The sequence below is a fragment of the Molossus molossus genome, unplaced genomic scaffold (genome assembly GCF_014108415.1).
Source record: "Molossus molossus isolate mMolMol1 unplaced genomic scaffold, mMolMol1.p scaffold_m16_p_19, whole genome shotgun sequence".
NCBI classification, from domain to species: domain Eukaryota; kingdom Metazoa; phylum Chordata; class Mammalia; order Chiroptera; family Molossidae; genus Molossus; species Molossus molossus.
This window is the reverse complement of record NW_023425354.1, coordinates 690,523-708,667: the sequence shown is the minus strand read 5'-3', so window position 1 is coordinate 708,667 and position 18,145 is coordinate 690,523. Positions and strand designations below refer to the sequence as shown.

Sequence of the window (18,145 nt, the reverse complement as noted above, 5' to 3'; positions counted from 1 at the left end):
CGTGAATGTCGAAGCGCAAAGTGGAGGGACAGCTGTATAAAGAATGCTACTTCGTGGAAATTCATTTATCCTGGTGGAGCCTGGAACTGATCAACCACAATAAACGAGGGCTGACTGTATCACAACAGCCCAAACCAGAAAAGACCCGTGTCCATTATTGATGAGTGAATAAACACAAGGTGGTCAGTCCACACACTGGACTATTACTCAGCTGTGGAAAGGAGTTAAGACTCCTTTTCATCTACAATGTAGATGAACTTCAAAAAACAAGGTGCTGCTGTGCTGACGAGCAGCCAGTGCGCTGGCCGAGGCCTGTCCACTCCGACGGCTTCCAAACAGTCTCAGCACCACTGGCGCTTCTGGGACTTGTTCCATTCAGTCTGGGACTCCGGAGGCTTCCTGGGACTGAGAATTACCGCGGCAACACTTCACCCCTCGTCAGCCCGATCCCTTCGAATGCCCCTGACCCAGCAGGTGTCAGAGCTCCTCCCTCACCCTCTGTGGCTCTTCACCTGTGCCTCTCCCCCCACCTCAAAACCAAGATGCACACCTCCTTCTGAGGACAGCAATCGCAGTGACACTGTCGGTGGTGGCAGTCAGTGTGGCTGCGCGCTGGCGGCACTGCTGGACTGAGCAGGCCTGGTGCCTCTCGGAGGAGCCCGAGCTGGCCGCACGGCCACACCGGGCAGGCTCACAGCGGGCAGGCTCACAGCGGGCAGGGCCACAGCGGGCAGGGCCACAGCGGGCAGGCTCACACCCGGCAGGGCCACACCGGGCAGGCTCACACCGGGCAGGGCCACACCGGGCAGGCTCACACTGGGCAGGGCCACACCGGGCAGGGCCACACCGGGCAGGCTCACAGCAGGCAGGGCCACACCGGGCAGGGCCACACCGGGCAGGCTCACACTGGGCAGGGCCACAGCGGGCAGGCTCACAGCGGGCAGGGCCACACCGGGCAGGGCCACACTGGGCAGGCTCACACCGGGCAGGGCCACACCGGGCAGGCTCACACCGGGCAGGGCCACACCGGGCAGGCTCACACCGGGCAGGGCCACTGGGCAGGCTCACAGCGGGCAGGGCCACACTGGGCAGGGCCACACCGGGCAGGCTCACACCGGGCAGGGCCACTGGGCAGGCTCACACCGGGCAGGGCCACACCGGGCAGGCCACACTGAGCAGGCCACACCAGGCAGGCTCACACTGGGAAGGCCACACCGGGCAAGCTATACCCTCTGACGGGGCAGCCCTCTGGCATGCCTGATGTCAGTGCAAACACTTCTCTGTAGGCTGTGTCTTGCTCAGAATGATATGTGCTGGCTGGAGGACATGTGTCCACAGAGTGGTCGGCAGGTCCGGCAGGCCCACAGGCCGTCCTGGGCCGTGAGGAAATGACACTCTACTGTCTGACGGTGTCCTCCCTGGGGGCTGGAGCGCACAGGAAATCGAGCTCCCGACGTGATGAGTTTGAGAAGCTGTGCAGATAGCTCCTGGTTCCCTGTGGCTGAGCAGCATCTAGGGCTGGTCCCACAGCCAGGAAGGGACACAGATCACCCTGCCACTGTTCCTGTAACGTCTTCTCACACCTGCGAGTCTCTCAGAGTTCTAGGACTCCTGATCCCAAGGCTGTGCATCGACACCGGGCAGATTCGGCCAGACTGGCATCCAGAACACGTCAGCTGTGATCCGGGCGGGTGCCAGGCTGGTGGGACCGCCTTCCTCATGCACCCTCACCCAAGTGGGCTTCTTCCGGGCCTGGCGCACCCCGTGCCCCACTGCAGACACCAGTTTAGGGCTGAACCTTTTTTCTGAGAAACTGGACATTTCCTACAGGCTGTTTTTCTTTACCTTGGTTTACGGGGCCTGCACCGTGGAGATGATTAGACTGCAAGGACTTCAGATCTGCTGGTCTTGACTTTGTGGGTCTAGGTGGTTCAAACATTTTCATCTCGTTTCGGGGAGCCTTTCTCACTACAAGATGAGCTGAGTTACCAGCACACAGCCAGTGGGAGGCGGCTGCAGCCAGACTGCACATCAGGGCACGTGGCGTCCGGGAGAAGGAAGGGCAGCACCACGGGCGGAGGCCCAGCCCAGCGTGCGCCCCAGGAGTGCTCTACAGGCTCCGGAGCATGCGGTTCTCTAGCAAAATGCAAACGACCACACTGACCTACGAAGAGGCAGAAAACCTGGACAGACACTCGGCACAGAAGGCATAAAGGGAGCTGAAAAGTCCATTAGTCCTGCTGAGCCTCCCTACCCTCCAGAGCGCCAGACTGCGTGTCCAGGGGTCTGGCTTTCTCCACCCCCAGCAGGAGCAGGCCTGGCAGAGGGCTGCGGTGAGCTCGGTCTGGGGCCTGGGGGACAGGAACGCTGCATGTGGGAAGTACTGGGCTCCTCAGCGGCTGGTGGCGGGTGTGATGTGGGCTCAGGGCCACCCCAACACACGTGTTGACATGGGAGGAGGATTGTCATGAGTGTATCTGAGCCAAAACGACAGTGATGCCAGGGGCAAGGTGTCAGTAGCTCTGGGAAGGATGGCCGGCAGCTGCTCCTGCGGGTCTGTGAGGAAGGTGAGGAGGCCGCAGGGAGGCGGGAGAGCGGGCTGGACTGGATCAAGGAGTGGACAGGATCACATGATCTCTAGCGGTGGACATGTTTGTTTCAAAGGTGTATTAACGAGACACACAGAAACCATGGACAGGCCTGACTTAAAACAAAGCTACACCTTTTACCAAAGAAGCTGCCTGCCTGGGGAATGACCACACATCACGACCGGCCCAGGCAGGAATTTATGATCAGGTCGCCACGAGGTTACTTTCGCGCACAACGCACATTTTGAATTAAAGTTACTTAAGAAACAGCCAGTGCAGACAGGACACTCTGACCATCCTGAGTCCCGGAAAAAAGGAGCTGTCTCCTTATCACAGAGATAAGGGACTCAGGCCCAGAGGCTGTAAACAAGCTGCTTCGATTCTCCACGAATGAAGCAACCACGCCTGCCAAGTCTTGTAAATTCCTCACAAATTTATGGTTTCTTTGCCTAAAAAGTAGAAAAGCTGGTTGCTTTGGTCATTTCTTTAGGTGCCATTTCTGAGGCCTCTGTATGTACAAATTCAGTTTTTTTCTCCGTTAATCTGTCTCGTGCCAACTCCACGGTCACACCAGCCAGAACACAGAGGGCGAGGGCCTTCCCAGCAGCTGTGGTCTCTGCACCGCGGCTGGGCCGCCCCGCGGGGCTCTGGAGGAAAAGCTGGCGCAAGCAGGAAATCCCTGCCACATCTCTGTCTTCAGGGCCCTGGAAGCTCCTGTGAATTCAGGTCCGCGGGAGAACATGCTTGTGAAAGGCGCCTCGGGTTGGTGGTCCTGGTGCATCGGTACGTGGTGCCCACAGTCTCACGGAGCTTCCCAGAGATGGTCATGCTTCTCTGTCTCTGTCCCTGCTGTGCTGTCTCAGGGTGAATGTCCCGTCCGGTCTCTCCCACCTGGAAGGTGCACTTACCGGGATGCACCTGTGGCCAGTTGAGCCCTGGGTCTGACTCTGCCTGCTGTGGAGCTCTCGGGGGAGGTGTCCTGAGGGTCCCAACCATCCCATTCCTGCTGCAGCCACGAAGTCACGGGTTTGTGGCTGGGGGCGCCTCCTGTTTGGTGGGAGCACCCACCCTCCTGAGCCGGCGTGATGAAGGGCTTCTCCTTCTCAGACTGTCCTGGGCGTGACGCTCCTGGGGCCTGTGAGGCTGCGTTTGGTGGCACTGCCCTTGGGGACACTTCTGCACATGGCTGAGATGCGAAGGGCTTATTGGTTTAAGTCTCTACTGAGATGAATTCTTTAAACTGAAACGCTTCTAGCTCTGGCCAGCTGCCCAATGGTTAGAGCGTCAGCCTGAAGACCAGAGTCGCGGGTCCAATTCCCAGTCAAGGGCACATATCGCGGTTGTGGGTTTGATCCCCAGCCCCAGAGAGATGTTTCTCTCACATCGATGTTTCTCTCTCTCTCCCTCCCTCCCTCCCTCCCTCCCTCCCTCCCTCCCTCCCTCCCTCCCACTCTATCTAAAAATCAATGGAAAAATATCCTCGGATGAAGATTAACAACAACAACAAAAATTGAAAAAACTTCTAAATGAAAAAATATTTTTTTAGAAAACTCCCAACCTAAAAAATTATGTTTGTTCTGTGAATGTGGCTTGGTAACTGTCAGGCTAGGCCCTAACCAGACAAAAAAGTGGGTGTTTTTGCAGCTAGTCATGCTGGATGGAAAATGTGGGCTAAATCGTCTGTGCCGAGGGTCCGACCAAGCCCTGGCGCCTCGAGGAAATGGCAGCTCCAAGGCAGGGCGGGGCCTCCCATCAGATAAGGGGATTTAAAAGCACTTACAGCAAGGCCGGACTGAGCTGGAGGAAAGGGCGTGGCTTCGCTCGGTGTGTGACAGGCTGCGGACCCTGACAGCCTCAGTGAAAGACTGGCTGTAAAAGGCTGATAAAACATGAAGGTCTAGCCCCGGCTGGTTTGGCTTAGTGGTTAGAGCGTCGGCCTGTGGTCCAGAGAGACCCGGGTTCGGTTCCCGCTAAGGACACGTACCTCGGTTGCAGTTTGTCCCCGTCCCTGGTTGGTTGTGTGGATGGCAGCCACTCGATGTGTCCCTTTCACATCGATGTTTCTCTCTCTCTCCCTCTCTTTCCTTCCCACTCTATCTGAACAAAAAATGGAAAAATGTCCTCAGGTGAGGATAAAGAAAAAAAAAACAAACAAAAAAAACCCATGAAGGTCTAGGGCAGTGTTTCTCAACCTGTGGGTCACGACCCCTTTGGGGGTCGAACGACCCTTTTACAGGGGTCGCCTAAGACCATCGGAAAACACATATTTCCGATGGCGAGTCATAACAGTAGCAAAATTACAGTTATGACATAGCAACGGAAATAAGTTTATGGTTGGGGGTCACCACAACATGAGGAGCTGTATCAAAGGGTCGCGGCATCAGGAAGGTTGAGGACCTGGTCCACATGGCCCTAACAGTTGCCCAGTCTGACAGCCTCTCCTGCAGCTACAGGCCCTCTTCAGTTCTCACCGCCAGAGCCCGTCCCCCCGGAGGGTCCTCTGGAGCCTTTGTCCATGAATCACCACCCGAGACAGAGGGACCTGGTGGGAGGCCCCTGCTCTGATGGAGCCTGACAGGAATTCCTCTGGCCTTTGTCCTCAACGGCGCGAGCAGGAAGATGCAGGGTAATGAATAAGCCTTTGGGAGGGCACTGCGGGACAGCCATGGGCTGGGTCCAGTAAGGTGGAAAGTTTAAAATAGTTATTATGAAATGAAATGAATGGATTAAAATAAAGATTGTAATCGGCACTACCCAAGGTTGGGCAGGACAAGGGGACCCCTGAGGATCCCCTCAATATTAAAGGGTCCCGGACAAGTCCACTCTATTTACAACCTGTTTGAAAAATTTTTACTTTTTTTGAAATTAAAAGAGAAAGTTCATTTAGAAAGTTGCAGAGCTGGCCAGTGTGGCTCAATGGTTGAGCATTGACCCTGCACCAAGAGGTCGCCGGTTCAATTCCCAGTCAGGACACATGCCCAGGTTGGGGGCCTGATCCCCAGTGGGGGGCGTGCAGGAGGCGGCTAGTCAATGTTCTCTCTCCCTCTACCTTCCTTTCTCTCTAAAATCAATAACGAAAAAAGAAAAACAATCTGGGGCTGTTATTGGAGGAGAGAGGGCCTCGTCTCCCCCAGGTGCTAGTGGGAGTGGATCTCTTGCAACATCCCCACAGGGGTGAGATGTGGAAACTCCCTCTCTGTGGAACTGCGGAGTCCCCAGAGCCCAGTGCCTGCAAAAGGCAGGCGGGGGGGGGGGGGGGGGCGCTGGAATCAGAGTGGTGCCCCTGCCTCCACCCCACGTCTGCTCCTGGCCCCGCCTGGTCTGTCAGCCTTGCCTGAAACTGCCTGGCCTCTTCTGCCCAACGGCTCAGACGGAAGAGGCCCGTCCCTCATGGGGAACTCAGTGTCTCCCTGGCTGTCTGGGTCAGGCAGTGGACAGAAGGCTCCGCACCCATGTGCCACAGCCACCGCAGGGGCCACGCCTGGAGCCTGGCTGAGGGCAGCGCCCCTTTATCTCATGGCTGTTCACCTCTCATTACGCCTTTAGTTGCCAAAAGTCTCCTAATTTTTTAATCATGCCTTTTACCCTTCTCGTCCTTTGTCATTTCTAGGATACAACCAGAACACCAGCTTGGCCAGCACGGCGCCCTCTAGACAGCACCCTCCCCTGGACATCGCCTGTGCCGCCTCCCAGGGACACCAGACCGACCAGGACTTTGCAAACTCCCTTCCCTCCATGAAGGCCCCTTCCCCTGCCCCTTCCTGTCAGACAGGGAGAGCCTCTAGCCTGGGGATAGGCAGGACTGCGCCCTTGACCCGCCGCAGTTACAAGATGGAGCCCGTCGTCCCTTCGCCCTGTTGTGAGGTCACAAAGAGGCTGTGCTCTCTGGGGGGCTGGTACCACTGTAATTAGCTAGTTATCAACGAGAGGACAGGAGCAAAGGGGAGGCCAGGCCTCATGGGCACATCGTCCAGCAGCTTCCCCAGGGAGCTTCGCCTTCACACTCCCCGGGAGCCACTGGTCCCCTCCCTGCAGACCACGGGGAAGGGTCCAACTGAAGGGGAGCTAGATGCATGCCCTCAAGTTGGGGCGACAGGGGGGAGGTACCTGCCTATCAGTCACCTGGGAACACAGCGTGCTGGTGAGGATGGGTGGGGCCAATGCCAGCTGTGAACATGTGAGATCCGTGACCCCAACCAGTTCTCCTTCTCTCCTCATGCTCTCGGCTCCCCGCACTCCCGGTGTCCTCCGCAGCCAGTGTCCCTGCGGAGCCCACATGCCACTGCGGCGGGGAGACACGGAGCAGGCCAGCCCGACGCGGCGCTGGGTGCGCAGACATGGAGAGGGGATTTTGGAGACTGCTCTGATGTTAGCCCTGCTGCAGGCAAATAGGACTTCTTCCTGGCAGGACTGAGGGAAATAAAAACCTTGGAAACTCAGGCTTGACTCCACCAATATTGCTTTTCCTCAGGACATTGCAAGAATTCCACCCCCACGGGCACTGGTGGGGATGAGACCCCTCCCCTCTGGTGACAGAGTGCTAGCTGAATGCTGAATGTCTCAACATTTTCGGGAGTAATCAAAGTATGATTATGAAAAACAAATAAATTCAAAAGATGTAAATAAGATAAGAGTTGTGGTGACCTCTTTTGCAATCGTTTCACGTCTACTTAACAGTTTCCGGAGTCTCTTGGGCAGCACACATCCTTCGAGTTTCACTAAGTTAAACTGAATGATGGGCCTCACTGAATGTTAGATCCTGTCCAGATAAAATGACGTCATGAAATGTTCTTTACCGAACGCAGGGTTATCTACTTTTGGTTCCTCGTTACCAAGACACCGAAGATATTTGGGTCTATCAGTAAACATGTTTCAGGCCGCACTGAAGAATTTGTTATGAAAAAGCCCGTTTTTAGAAACCCTGAAAGGCATCTCCAAGTCTATCAGTCCACAGCACGCCAGTGTGAGACAGTTCACAACTGCCTACCTCCCAGTTTCCAACAGAAATGAAGGTTTTTGAGGGCTAAGAATTCTAATGAGCCCTGGCCGGTTTGGCTCAGCGGTTAGAGCGTCGGCCTGCGGTCCAGAGAGTCCCGGGTTTGGTTCCCACTAAGGGCATGAACCTCGGTTGCAGTGTGTCCCTGGCCCTGGTTGGGTCGTGCGGTGGCAGCCACTTGATGTGTCCATTTCACGTCGATGTTTCTCTCTCTCTCTCCCCCTCTCTCCCTCCCACTCTATCTGAACAAAAAATGGAAAAATGTCCTCGGTGAGGATTAAAAAAAAAATTAAAAAAAGAAAAAAAGAATTCTAATGAATGTGTGTGATTAAAGCTACAGAAGAAAGAAGGGAAACGTGTCCATTTGCAAGAGAAGCACGATGTATGTTTCAGCATGAAGAGGTCTGAGGTATGGAAATACATTGTTAAGGGAAGAGAAATAACCTCGCCCTAACACCGGCAACGGGAAAGGGAGGCAGGAGGTGAACGTGGGAGAGGAGCTGCAGGGTGTTCCGGGAAAGGGCCCTTTGGAGAGGAAGCTCACGGGTGGCCGGCTCGGGGAAACGCCCGACTCTGGAGTAGACGGCGGCCGAAGCACATGGCACAGCCCGGACGGGCTTCCCTGCCCTGCGCCAAGGACCGGGCTCGCAGGTAGGGTCTGGTAACAGAGCAAACGTTTCTTTACCTTTTAAGTCATGTACTTGGAAAGTGAGATTTTGTGTTTTATCAAAATCATTCTCTGTGCTTTGCCGGGTTTTTGATGGGTCCGCCCACCCTTAACCCCTTTGCCCACGGCCGTTCACTGTCAGCACAGCTATGTGGGTCGCTGAGGGCTGTCCACAGTGATGTAGGGTCCTGTTGAACCAAGTGCTTCAGAAAACTTTTGATATTTTGGTAACTTCCCAAATATTAAATTCTAAATAGAGTCTTTTGACCTGAAAGTAACTGAAATTTTCTAGAGGGCCCTGGAACATTTCAAAAAAATTGCTCTCTTAAAGGACAAACAAACAAAAAACCCCAGAGAACTGCTCGCGCTCTCTCTCCATAGAATTCGTCTGACTCAACAGGTTAAATGACACGGAGGAATCAGCAGATAAGAAGCGACGCTGAGGCTTTCTATGCCCGTCTGCGAATGTAAGTGCCAGGCACCATCGTAATGTGCGGGGCCGTGGAAACAGGCTTCCGTCACCTGCACGGTGCGTCCGTCTGCCGCGGGGACTGGCTGCTGCGGCGCTCCGCCAGCCTTAGCTGGACAGGGTCTGCGGAGCGCGCGGAGGCTCCTCACAGCTGCTCCCAGAAGGCCCAGTTCAACCAGAATTAATTACCTGGCACGAAATGAACAACTGAAGATGACTGTAATGTTTATGACGTTTTTGTTTAAAATACTGCTGATTTTAAAAAGTCTTTTGTTGCCCTGGCCAGTTTGGCTCAGCAGTTAGAGCGTCGGCCTGCGGTCCGGAGAGACCCGGGTTCGGTTCCCGCTAAGGGCACGTACTTCGGTTGTAGTTTGTCTCCGGCCCTGGTTGGTCATATGGGTAGCAGCCACAAAGTGTGTCCCTTTCACATCGATGTTTCTCTCTCTCTCTCTCTCTCTCTCCCTCTCTCTCTTTCTCTCTCTTCCTCTCTCCCTCCCACTATCTGAACATGAAAAAATGAAAATGTCAGGTGAGGATTGAAAAAAAAAAAGAGAAAGAGAGAGAGAGAGAGAGACATATCGATTGGTTGGTCGCCTCTCGCACTCCCCGGGTGTGTGCCCTTGACTGGAATCCCGTTCTCCACCTGTCAGTGTGGCCAGGCTGGTCACTCCTGTGAGACCAGCATGCACACTTCCCTTGTCTGTGTCAGTCTGATCCTTAAACCGTCCAAATCCAAAACTTAAGAGGTGGAGGAAACACCCTCCCCAGCAGGTGGGTGGTGATGGGCAGGTGGTGGTGATGGCTAGGCTAGGTGGACTGTGAGTGGTGCATGGATGGGCGGGCGGGCGGGCGGTGGGATGGGTGCATGGAAGGATAGATGGGTGGGTGTAACTCACTGAGATAATACTTGAGGCCAGGATGGCTATAGGAAGCCACAGTGAGGAGCAAAGACAAGCTCACTGGAATCGAGGATCCGAGGGAGGCACGGCCGCAGTCAGAGAACAGGTCTGGGCCTGGGGGCATGGAGAGGACAGGGAGAGGGCACGGAGGGGCACTGAGCAGGGCCCAGGTCAAAGAGCAGCGAGGTTCAGGTGTGGGAGGGGTGCGGGCTCAGAAGAGACAGGCGCAGCGGAGCTCAGGGAAGAGGGGGCGGCTGTGGAGGGGGGGAGGCGCGAGCAGACAGCCTGCTACGGAAACGTGTGGAAGTGCCTCTGGGGAGCAGGCGACGCCACTTTCCTCCTCGACCTGCGGAGCCTGAGGACAGGCAGCGTCTGAGCGCGCTCAGTCCTCCTCTGCAGGACAAACCCGAGGACACGCCTGCTGCCCGCAGAGGGAGGTGCTGCCGGTGCTCTGAGGGGCCAGCTGCGCACTGCCCCGGCCTCGGTCTCCCTCGGGCAGGGCCTCTGGACACACAGTGGCTGCTTCCCCTCTGCAGACTCTCCCTAGCACCTCGTCCCAGGAACACAGTGTCCCTGAGCTCCAAGTCCTCCCAAATTCCACTTCCAAGACTGGGTCACAGCAGAACACATTCATATGTTACAAACAACTTGCCCTGGCTGGTGTGGCTCTGTGGACTGGGTGTCGTCCCATGGACTGAGAGGTCCCGGTTCGATTCCTGGTCAGGGCACAGGCCTGGGTTGCCGGCTCCATCCCCAGTAGGGGGTGTGCAGGAGGCAGCCGATGGATGTTTCTCTCTCCCTCTTCCTCTCTCTAAAAATCAATAAAATATATATGTTTTAAAAAACCTAATATGATACACACAGCTTAGCCCTGGGAAGAGACCTGAAAATAAAACACCAGGCCCTGCCTGTGCCGTGGTTTCCTGAGCACATGGTGGTTCGAAGGAGGACCAGCCACATTCCTGACCGCCCCTCACGTGGGCACCAGGGCACTCCGCCTCGAAAAGGAAACCCAGTGGCCGTGGTGTTCAGGCCACAGAAGGAGTGAGGGGTGGCGTCAGTTGACATCGTCAGCGGGCGGGTCCCAAAGCCCCTGCACACTGGGGTCCTCGCAATAACAGAAGACAGACCGGTGGAAGCCGCCTGAGAGCTGGGGCCCGGCCTGGTGCTGCAGCAGCAGCAGAAACGGGAGGCGAAGGCAGACGGCCTGCGAGCAGCGCACAAGAGGGTGGGGCGGGCCGGCCCATCCTGTGCCCTGTGACCTCCACACCGTGGCCCCTGCTGCTCACCAGGCCACACACAGTGCCGCAGCTTTGCGAGGTGGTGTTTCTCTCACAAACACAGCCAGTGAGCGGGTTCGAGGACCCTCTGAATGCGGGGCCCTGCCCTGTGCCGGCCTCCCCCTCCCCTCTCCAAGGCCACATTCTGAGGCCATCTGCAACCCTGCTCACCCGAGGGCCGGCCCTGCTCAGCACGCAGGCGGTTCCCCAGCTCCAGCAGCTGTTCCTTCTCCAGGCGCAGGCGGAGGACCGTCCGGGCTGCCTCCTTCAGTTTCCTCTGGAGCTGCTGCACAGACGGGTCCTGTGGGAGCTGCGTCCCCAGGCCCTGGGTCCCTGCAGGCCCCTCGGCTGCTGGGCACTGTGAATGAAGCCCACACAGCAGACAGCCTGTGAGACAAGCCCCCAGGGGACGGAAGGGTGATGTGCCACTTGTCCCAGGCCCGCCCTCCCTGGTGTCAGACGCAGTCCCAGAACTGAGGCCATGGGACAGCTGTTCAGAGATGAGAACAACTGTGGACCCGGCCCCTCTCCCAGGAGGGATGCCCTGTTCTTCTGTACCCAGCTCGTTCCCAGACCCCACCCGCTGTCCCTGTGCTCCTCCATGCAGTGCCCAGTGAGGACGATGCAGGGCCAGCAGCACCCGCCCTGGCCTCCAGTGGTGAGCTGCATCCTTGAGGGCTGTGCTGTGATGGGACCCCTGTGGGTGCCTGCTGCCCACCTGGCATGGAGGGGCTGCAAGGGACCCTGTGGTGGCTGCAAAGCCCCTTCTCCACCATCTCACACCCTGCACTGCCCTCGGTTGCGCCAGCCTGGCCCTCCTGGGCTCCATCCTGCACCAGGCTCATGGCTCCGACACCTTCCCCAGCTGCCCGCAGACTCCTTTAGCACTGTGGGCCAACCCAGGTCCCCACTGCCTGATGAAGGTGCAGACAGAAGCAGAGGCCATGAGGGGGGCAGTGCTGGGGCTTCTGGAGGTCAACACTCGAGGTCTGGGCCGCACACAGTCCTAACCCCAGTAAGGGGTCATCCCCACCTGGACCCAAGCTAGACCCAACAAGGGCTCCTGCCCAAACACGTGCTCACACAGGAGGCATGTGGAACAAGGTGGGGCCTGCAGAACAAGGGAAAGAAAAAGGGGGAGCTGCTTGTGTCAAGTAGGGGCCCAGGAGAGGCCAGTGGTGTCCAAGGCCCCGAGGGAAGCAGGTGGCCTACTTGGAATGGCTGCTCCTGACACCTATGAAAAGCCACAGTGTGCCTGTCCTGGCCACGAGATCTAGGTGGATACAAGGAGCTGGCCCGCGTCCCTGGAACAGGCTGGCACACCCTGTCCTGGCCTGGCAGGTGCCCACGGTAGCTGCTCTCCTCCAGGTGGCCTAGGAGCCGCAGTGACTGCCTGCCCGCACCCAGCAGGTGCCTCAGGCTAGCGTGGACTGAAGGCCGCAAAGGTCTCCCCCATGAATGGGCCATGTGCCTGTCTGGTTTCTCAGGGATGCGGGACATGAGTGGGGTCCTGAGCCGATGGAAGGGCCGGCACAGGACAGGGTGGCCCAGCCCCTTGTGACTGTCACAGCCTTCCAGGCACGCCAGCCAGGCGACCAGTCCAGGTGGGAGCTGGGCCAGCGTCTGTCCCCAAGGCCCTGTCCTCCACAGGACACGGTGTCCGACCCTGTGTCACTTTAAGTGAGGAGAGAGCAATCTTGAAACATTTTGCAGACCTCAGAACACTTAAAGAGGAAACTCACTCCCCAGACGCCCCCCAGCATGAGTGAGGCCTGGGGTCTGGACGGCCAGCATTCTAGTCCCTGCAGCCGCATGGCGAGCGGGGACCTCAGCAGGCCCCCCACTGAGCTTGGGCTCAGTTTCTGGTAGGATGATTTTATTTTGGTGACTCAAGTTTCTGTCCACGATAATGACTGCATGCGAACAGCGACCACTCAGGAGGCCTGAACACCCGGCCCAGGCTCCCCTCACAGCTGCCCTCTCTGCTCCAGGCGCTGACCCAGCCCCACGGCCAGGAAGGAGCGCGCCTGGCCAGTAGACGAGCTTGGCTTGCTGAGATGTCTAAGTGTCCCAGGGTAGCGATGATGGGCTCCAGGAGATCCTTCTAGAGGCGAAGGCCTCGGGACGAGGGAGCCCAACCACAGATGCAGAGGACAGAGGGGACACCGTCATGGTGGGCAGCTCTCCCCCACCCGCTGTGGACTCAAACCCCCGTGCAGGTTCCCAGCTCCCAGCAGCATTGCCTCAGACAGCGGACACCGCCCCCCAGTGGACTGTGCATCCCTCTGGGCACTGCCGGGTTCCCAGGACGGGGTGGAGCAGCCAGCAGGCAGAGGGTGAGGGTGACGACCCCTGCTGTTGGTCAGCCAGCCATCATCCCTCATCTGTCCGTCTCTCCCTCCCTCCGTCAGCCCACCAGCCGCTCCCGCTGTGGGCAGAGCCTACGTGGCCCCAGAGCGGCACTGCACAGAGGCTCCTTCTCCGCAGGGGCAGGAGGGATGGGCTTGTACTTGTCAGAATTTAAAATTGGGGGAGCTGCAGACACTGCTGAGGTGGTGGCGGGCTGTGCGCTCCGTCACCTGCCCCGACCCACCGAGAGAAAGCTGCAGACACTGCTCTTTGTGCCCAGACATGCGCTTCACTTCCTGACAACAAGGACGCTCTCTGAATAAGCGGCTGTTCATCAAGACTAGAATTTCACGTGGAGCCGACATCCGGCGGATGCAGCGTCCACACACAGGTGTCACCTGGACAGTGTCCCTCATCACGTGTCCCTCCTATTCTGCGTCTGGGTCCCCTCAGCCCTGACAGGTGCAGCCCACCGACTGCAGTGTGCCCTTGGTGTGGCCAGTGCGGAGCCCTGGACGTCCGTCTGTCCCAGCACCAGCGATGGGGCTGACCCTCGAACAGGTGGTGTCGGCAGACTGCCCCCTGACAGCGACTGCTTCCCTGTGACGAGGACATGGCGTCCGGTACTGCACGGCCACCTCCCGCGGCTCCCGTCTCCCTGTGAGGCCAGCAGCCCCTGCCCCTGGGACCTGCTTTCCTCCCGTCTCTTCCACTGCCCTGTCTGTACCAGCACTACTGGCCCGGGCTGGTCAGCAGGGCCTGAGGTGGCTTCTGTGCCCCCGTCATGTCCCCACGCTGGCATCCGCCACCTGTCCTGGTTCCTCTCAGCAGAGTGAGGGGCTCAGAAGCCAGTCTCTGGGCACAGGTCTGTCACTGCCCCCAGGGAATCACAGCTCCTGGGCCCTGAGGGGCAGTCCAGGAACACGTGCCCCTCTCTCCTCTCACAGCGCCCAGCCGCCCCTTGGGTCACCCCCACCCTCGGTCTCCCTCCCTTCTGTCACTGCCTCTCAGGTGCAGACGCACAGCTGGGCAGCTCTGGGTGGCCTGGTCTGAACAGAGGGACTGGCCACTTGGATTTCTTGTGCCTCCAATTTCTTACCCAGGAAGTGACCCCCCCCAAGGTCACAGGACGCTTAGACTGGAAAGGAGTGTAAGACCCTGACTGCTGTGCAGAACCAGGGCCCGAAGAGCTCACCCCCTACCCGTCTCCGAGAGACTACACACCTTAATTTTAAGTTCTGCTTATCTGCACCACTTCTTCCCCTTCACTCTGGACAAGTGGATCAGTGGGTGACGGAGAACTGCAGGGCCTGAAGGGACTGAGCAAGGGCAGGTGGCAGGGGACAGAGCACACCCGGGCCAGGACTGGCTGCGGAGATGCATCCCCTCCAGCGGCAGAGGTCGGCGCAGCACCTCCGCGCCCAACCGTCGTCTCCCACACGCACTCCTCACAGGCCCGTCCCCCAGGCACTGTCCTCATGTGCCCCGAGCAGAGAGGGCCACGGGCCGTGTCTCTCTGCGTTCCTAAGTTCCATTCTCAAAACCGGACCCTGGGACGAGAGCCGCTGGGGTACGTGCGGCCTGGCCTCAGAGAACTCAGCCCTGACCCTGTGTCACCGCTGGTAGTGCAGCCACCACAGGCCCCTGCAGGAACTGTCGGTTCTGGAAGGAAGACAGGCAGTCCAGCTGTCACACAGGACGAGCTACTCCAGAGCTCCCCCTGCAGCTCGGACGCCGGCTCGAACCCAGGAGCTGAGCCGGCAGTGAGGGTGCGGCCGGACAGGACCAGGACGGGCCTGTGTCACACAGGACGACAAGTGGCTCCAGAGCTCCCCCTGCAGCTCGGACGCCGGCTCGAACCCAGGGAGCTGAGCCGGCAGTGAGGGTGCGGCCGGCCAGGACCAGGACGGGCCTGTGTCACACAGGACAAGCGGCTCCAGAGCTCCCCCTGCAGCTCGGACGCCGGCTCGAGCCCAGGGAGCTGAGCGGGCAGTGAGGGTGCGGCCGGCCAGGACCAGGACGGGCCTGTGTCAGGGGAGCACGGGCAGCCGCATCAGACACGGAGAAGCTTGTGGAAGCTATAGGGCCTTCTTGAAATTTCAAACCCCAAGTTAGCACTCAGTTTCGGGGCTCCTCAGGGCCTCTTAGCAACTCGTCAGGACTCCCGCTTGGAGGACAGAGACCAGCCCGCGTCACACATGTGGGTTTCCTATGCATGGCTCTGAACTGAGGGACAGGAAAGACCTGAAAGACCGAGGCTGGCACTGCCCACTTCAGCAGGTGTCCACCAAGAGAGAGGGAGGGGGAGGGGGAGAGACGTGCCAGGGAAGGAAGAGGGAGCAGATGGGGGCGGCCCACAGGCCAGGGCTCTGCCAACCAGCACACAGGCAGCACCCACCGGACACCCTCTGCAGGGAGACCCGGAATGGCCAGCAGCAGGGGCAGACTGAGATCACAGGCCGGTGTAGGGCACTCACCTGTCTCCCGAGGGCCACAGTGTCCGGGGCCTGCGGCTGCTGCCTGCTCAGAGGCCCCCTGCCTTCCTTTTGCGCTGTCCAGAGATGCTTCTCGAGCTCAGCCACCTGCCTCTGCAGCTCCAGCACTTCCAGGGGCACCTGGCCCGCTGCGTGGGGAAGCTCGGGCCGGGAGATGTGCACCTGCGGGGGCTCCTGCAGCGCCTGGGTGTGTGGAAGCATGTTGTCAGGAAGGGGGCCACTCTGCAAGGGGCCGGGGCGGACGACCAGAGGTGGCAGCGGAGAGTTCAGAAGAGCCAGACAGGAAGCGTGGTGGTCAGTCTCTCCTCTGGTTTACTGGTCACCCCCCAGCCCACATGCCTGGCCCAGGGGGCCCGTCGCAAACACAGTGGACATGGGTGCCCCTGGCAGAGCCTGCGCACTAGCCCCAGGGAAGGGGGGAGCCCGTGCCGGAACCCTCCTCCTGAGCAGAGTCTGCAGCTCCTGGTCTGGGGACCGGGTGGGAGAGGGGGTGGGGAGCAGACACCGGCAGAGGTGGGTGGAAAGCTGGGAGGCCAAAGTTGGCCTTGTGGAGCCTGGGCAGCCCTCTGCCTCCTCTGGACAGTCAGAGGGAAAAAGTATAGGCACCAAGATGGACCCAACTCTCTCTGCCCGACTCCCCTTCGATCCACAGGAAGATCGAGCACAGCAACCCTGCAGCGAGCCCCTGACAGGGGCGCAGTCTCTGAGTTTGTCACATGCACATGGAAAGATGTGACCATCTGATGAACAGACTTTGTTAATTAAAAATAAATAAACAGCCCAGCTGGTGTGGCTCAGTGGTTGAGTGTCGACCTTGCACCAAGAGGTTGCCGGTTCAATTCCCGGCCAGGGCACATGTCCAGGTTGTGGGCCGTCCTCAGTGGGGGGATGCAGGAGGTGGCCAGTCGATGTTCTCTCTCATCGATGTTTCTATCTCTCTCCCTCCCCTTCCTCTCTCTAAAATCAATAAAGAGAAAATATTTTAAAAAATAAAAATAAAAAAACAAACAAGAAACACTTGAGGTGGACATTTCCCAGGATGATCGTGTGATTCGCAAGACAAAACTACAGCCTCGGATGTGGACGTTCATGCCTGTGTGCCTGTGAGTGTGTGAGCTCGGACAGCGGGCGGGACTGGGAGGTGACTCAGAAGCGCCCTGGGTGTGCCCCTGCGTGTGCCCAGGGCTGTGGCCCGGGCAGAGGCCGGCAGAGTGCCCTGTGCTCACGACCCCATTTCTGGAGCCCCCTGCTCACTGCGCGGTGCGAGTCTCGTCAACTTTTCAGAAGACGCAGAGTCTGCGTGTGGCATGTGCTTGCGGTGAGAGGACACGTGGAGCCCTCATCCTTCTGCTGCCTCATGAGAAACATGCAAGCAGAACACAGCAGGAGGTGCACCAATTGAGAACAATTGGACAGAAAAGTGGACAAATTGGACATCTTCCAAATTAGAAATATTGTGCCTCAAAGGAGTTCCAAGGAAGTGAACAGACAAGCCACAGTGGGAGAAATATTCTGCAAACTGTGCCTGATAAGGGACTTGAACCAGAATATATAAAAAGCGCCCACAACTCAACAAAAGACAAATAACTCAATAAATGTGGGCAAATGGCCAACAAGCACATGGAAAGGTGCTCAATATCATCTGTCATCAGGGAAATGCCAACTGGAACCATATGAGGTCCCGGTTCACCCCACTAGGACAGCTGTCACCAGTCAGGAAGTGAGTGTCGGTGAGAATGGGAGACACAGGACCTCGGCAGCCAAAGTGGAGCGCAGTGGCCATTCCGCAGAGGATGGAGAACAAGGCACAGGACGCATCCTTGCACCTGTGCTCACAGCGGCCAGAGGCAGCAACAGCCCGTGTCTGTCAGGTGAGCAGGTGGACAGCATGGAACACACCCTGGGACGCTCTTTGGTCATTAAAGGACGACGTGGACAAACACACTGCCGAGGGCTGTGAGCCAGACTCAGAGGGCCAGCATGCACGCTGGAGGCACACAAGCTGCTGGGCCAAGGGTTCAAGGGCCGGGGTGGGGGTGGGGTCAGGGTTTCATGGACACTGTTTCTGTGCAGATGACGGATATGTCCTGGGAGCAGATGGTGGTGACAGTCACGCAGCAATGGGACTGCACTGCATGTCACTGAGCTGACGCCAGAGAGGGCAAGCTCTGTGTGTGCTTCCCCACAGTGAAAAGGAGCTGCTGTGACCTGCAGCGACAGCAGGGGGCGCTGTGCGGCAGCTGTGCTTTGTCAGCACTGGGAGCTCGCGCCGCCCACCAGCACAGACCTCGCTCTGCCTCTTCTCCCTGCACCAGGCCCTCCTGAGCCTGTGGGAGCCACACGCACACCAGCCGGCCTCACCACAGCCCCTCCTTGGAGGGGGCAGGCAGCCGGCACGGGGC

General features: G+C 58.4%; 1 protein-coding gene across 1 annotated transcript in view; it reads right to left on the bottom strand.

Moving 5' to 3' along the window:
- Positions 1–18,145, bottom strand: part of CCDC57 (coiled-coil domain containing 57) — a 77,281-nt gene that overhangs the window by 29,213 nt on the left and 29,923 nt on the right. The window contains exons 14-15 of the mRNA XM_036268393.1: positions 15,726–15,926; positions 11,071–11,257 (exon numbers count right to left, since the gene is read on the bottom strand). Of these exons, the coding sequence (XP_036124286.1) occupies positions 11,071–11,257; positions 15,726–15,926 (388 nt within the window). The remainder of the gene's footprint in view (positions 1–11,070; positions 11,258–15,725; positions 15,927–18,145) is intronic.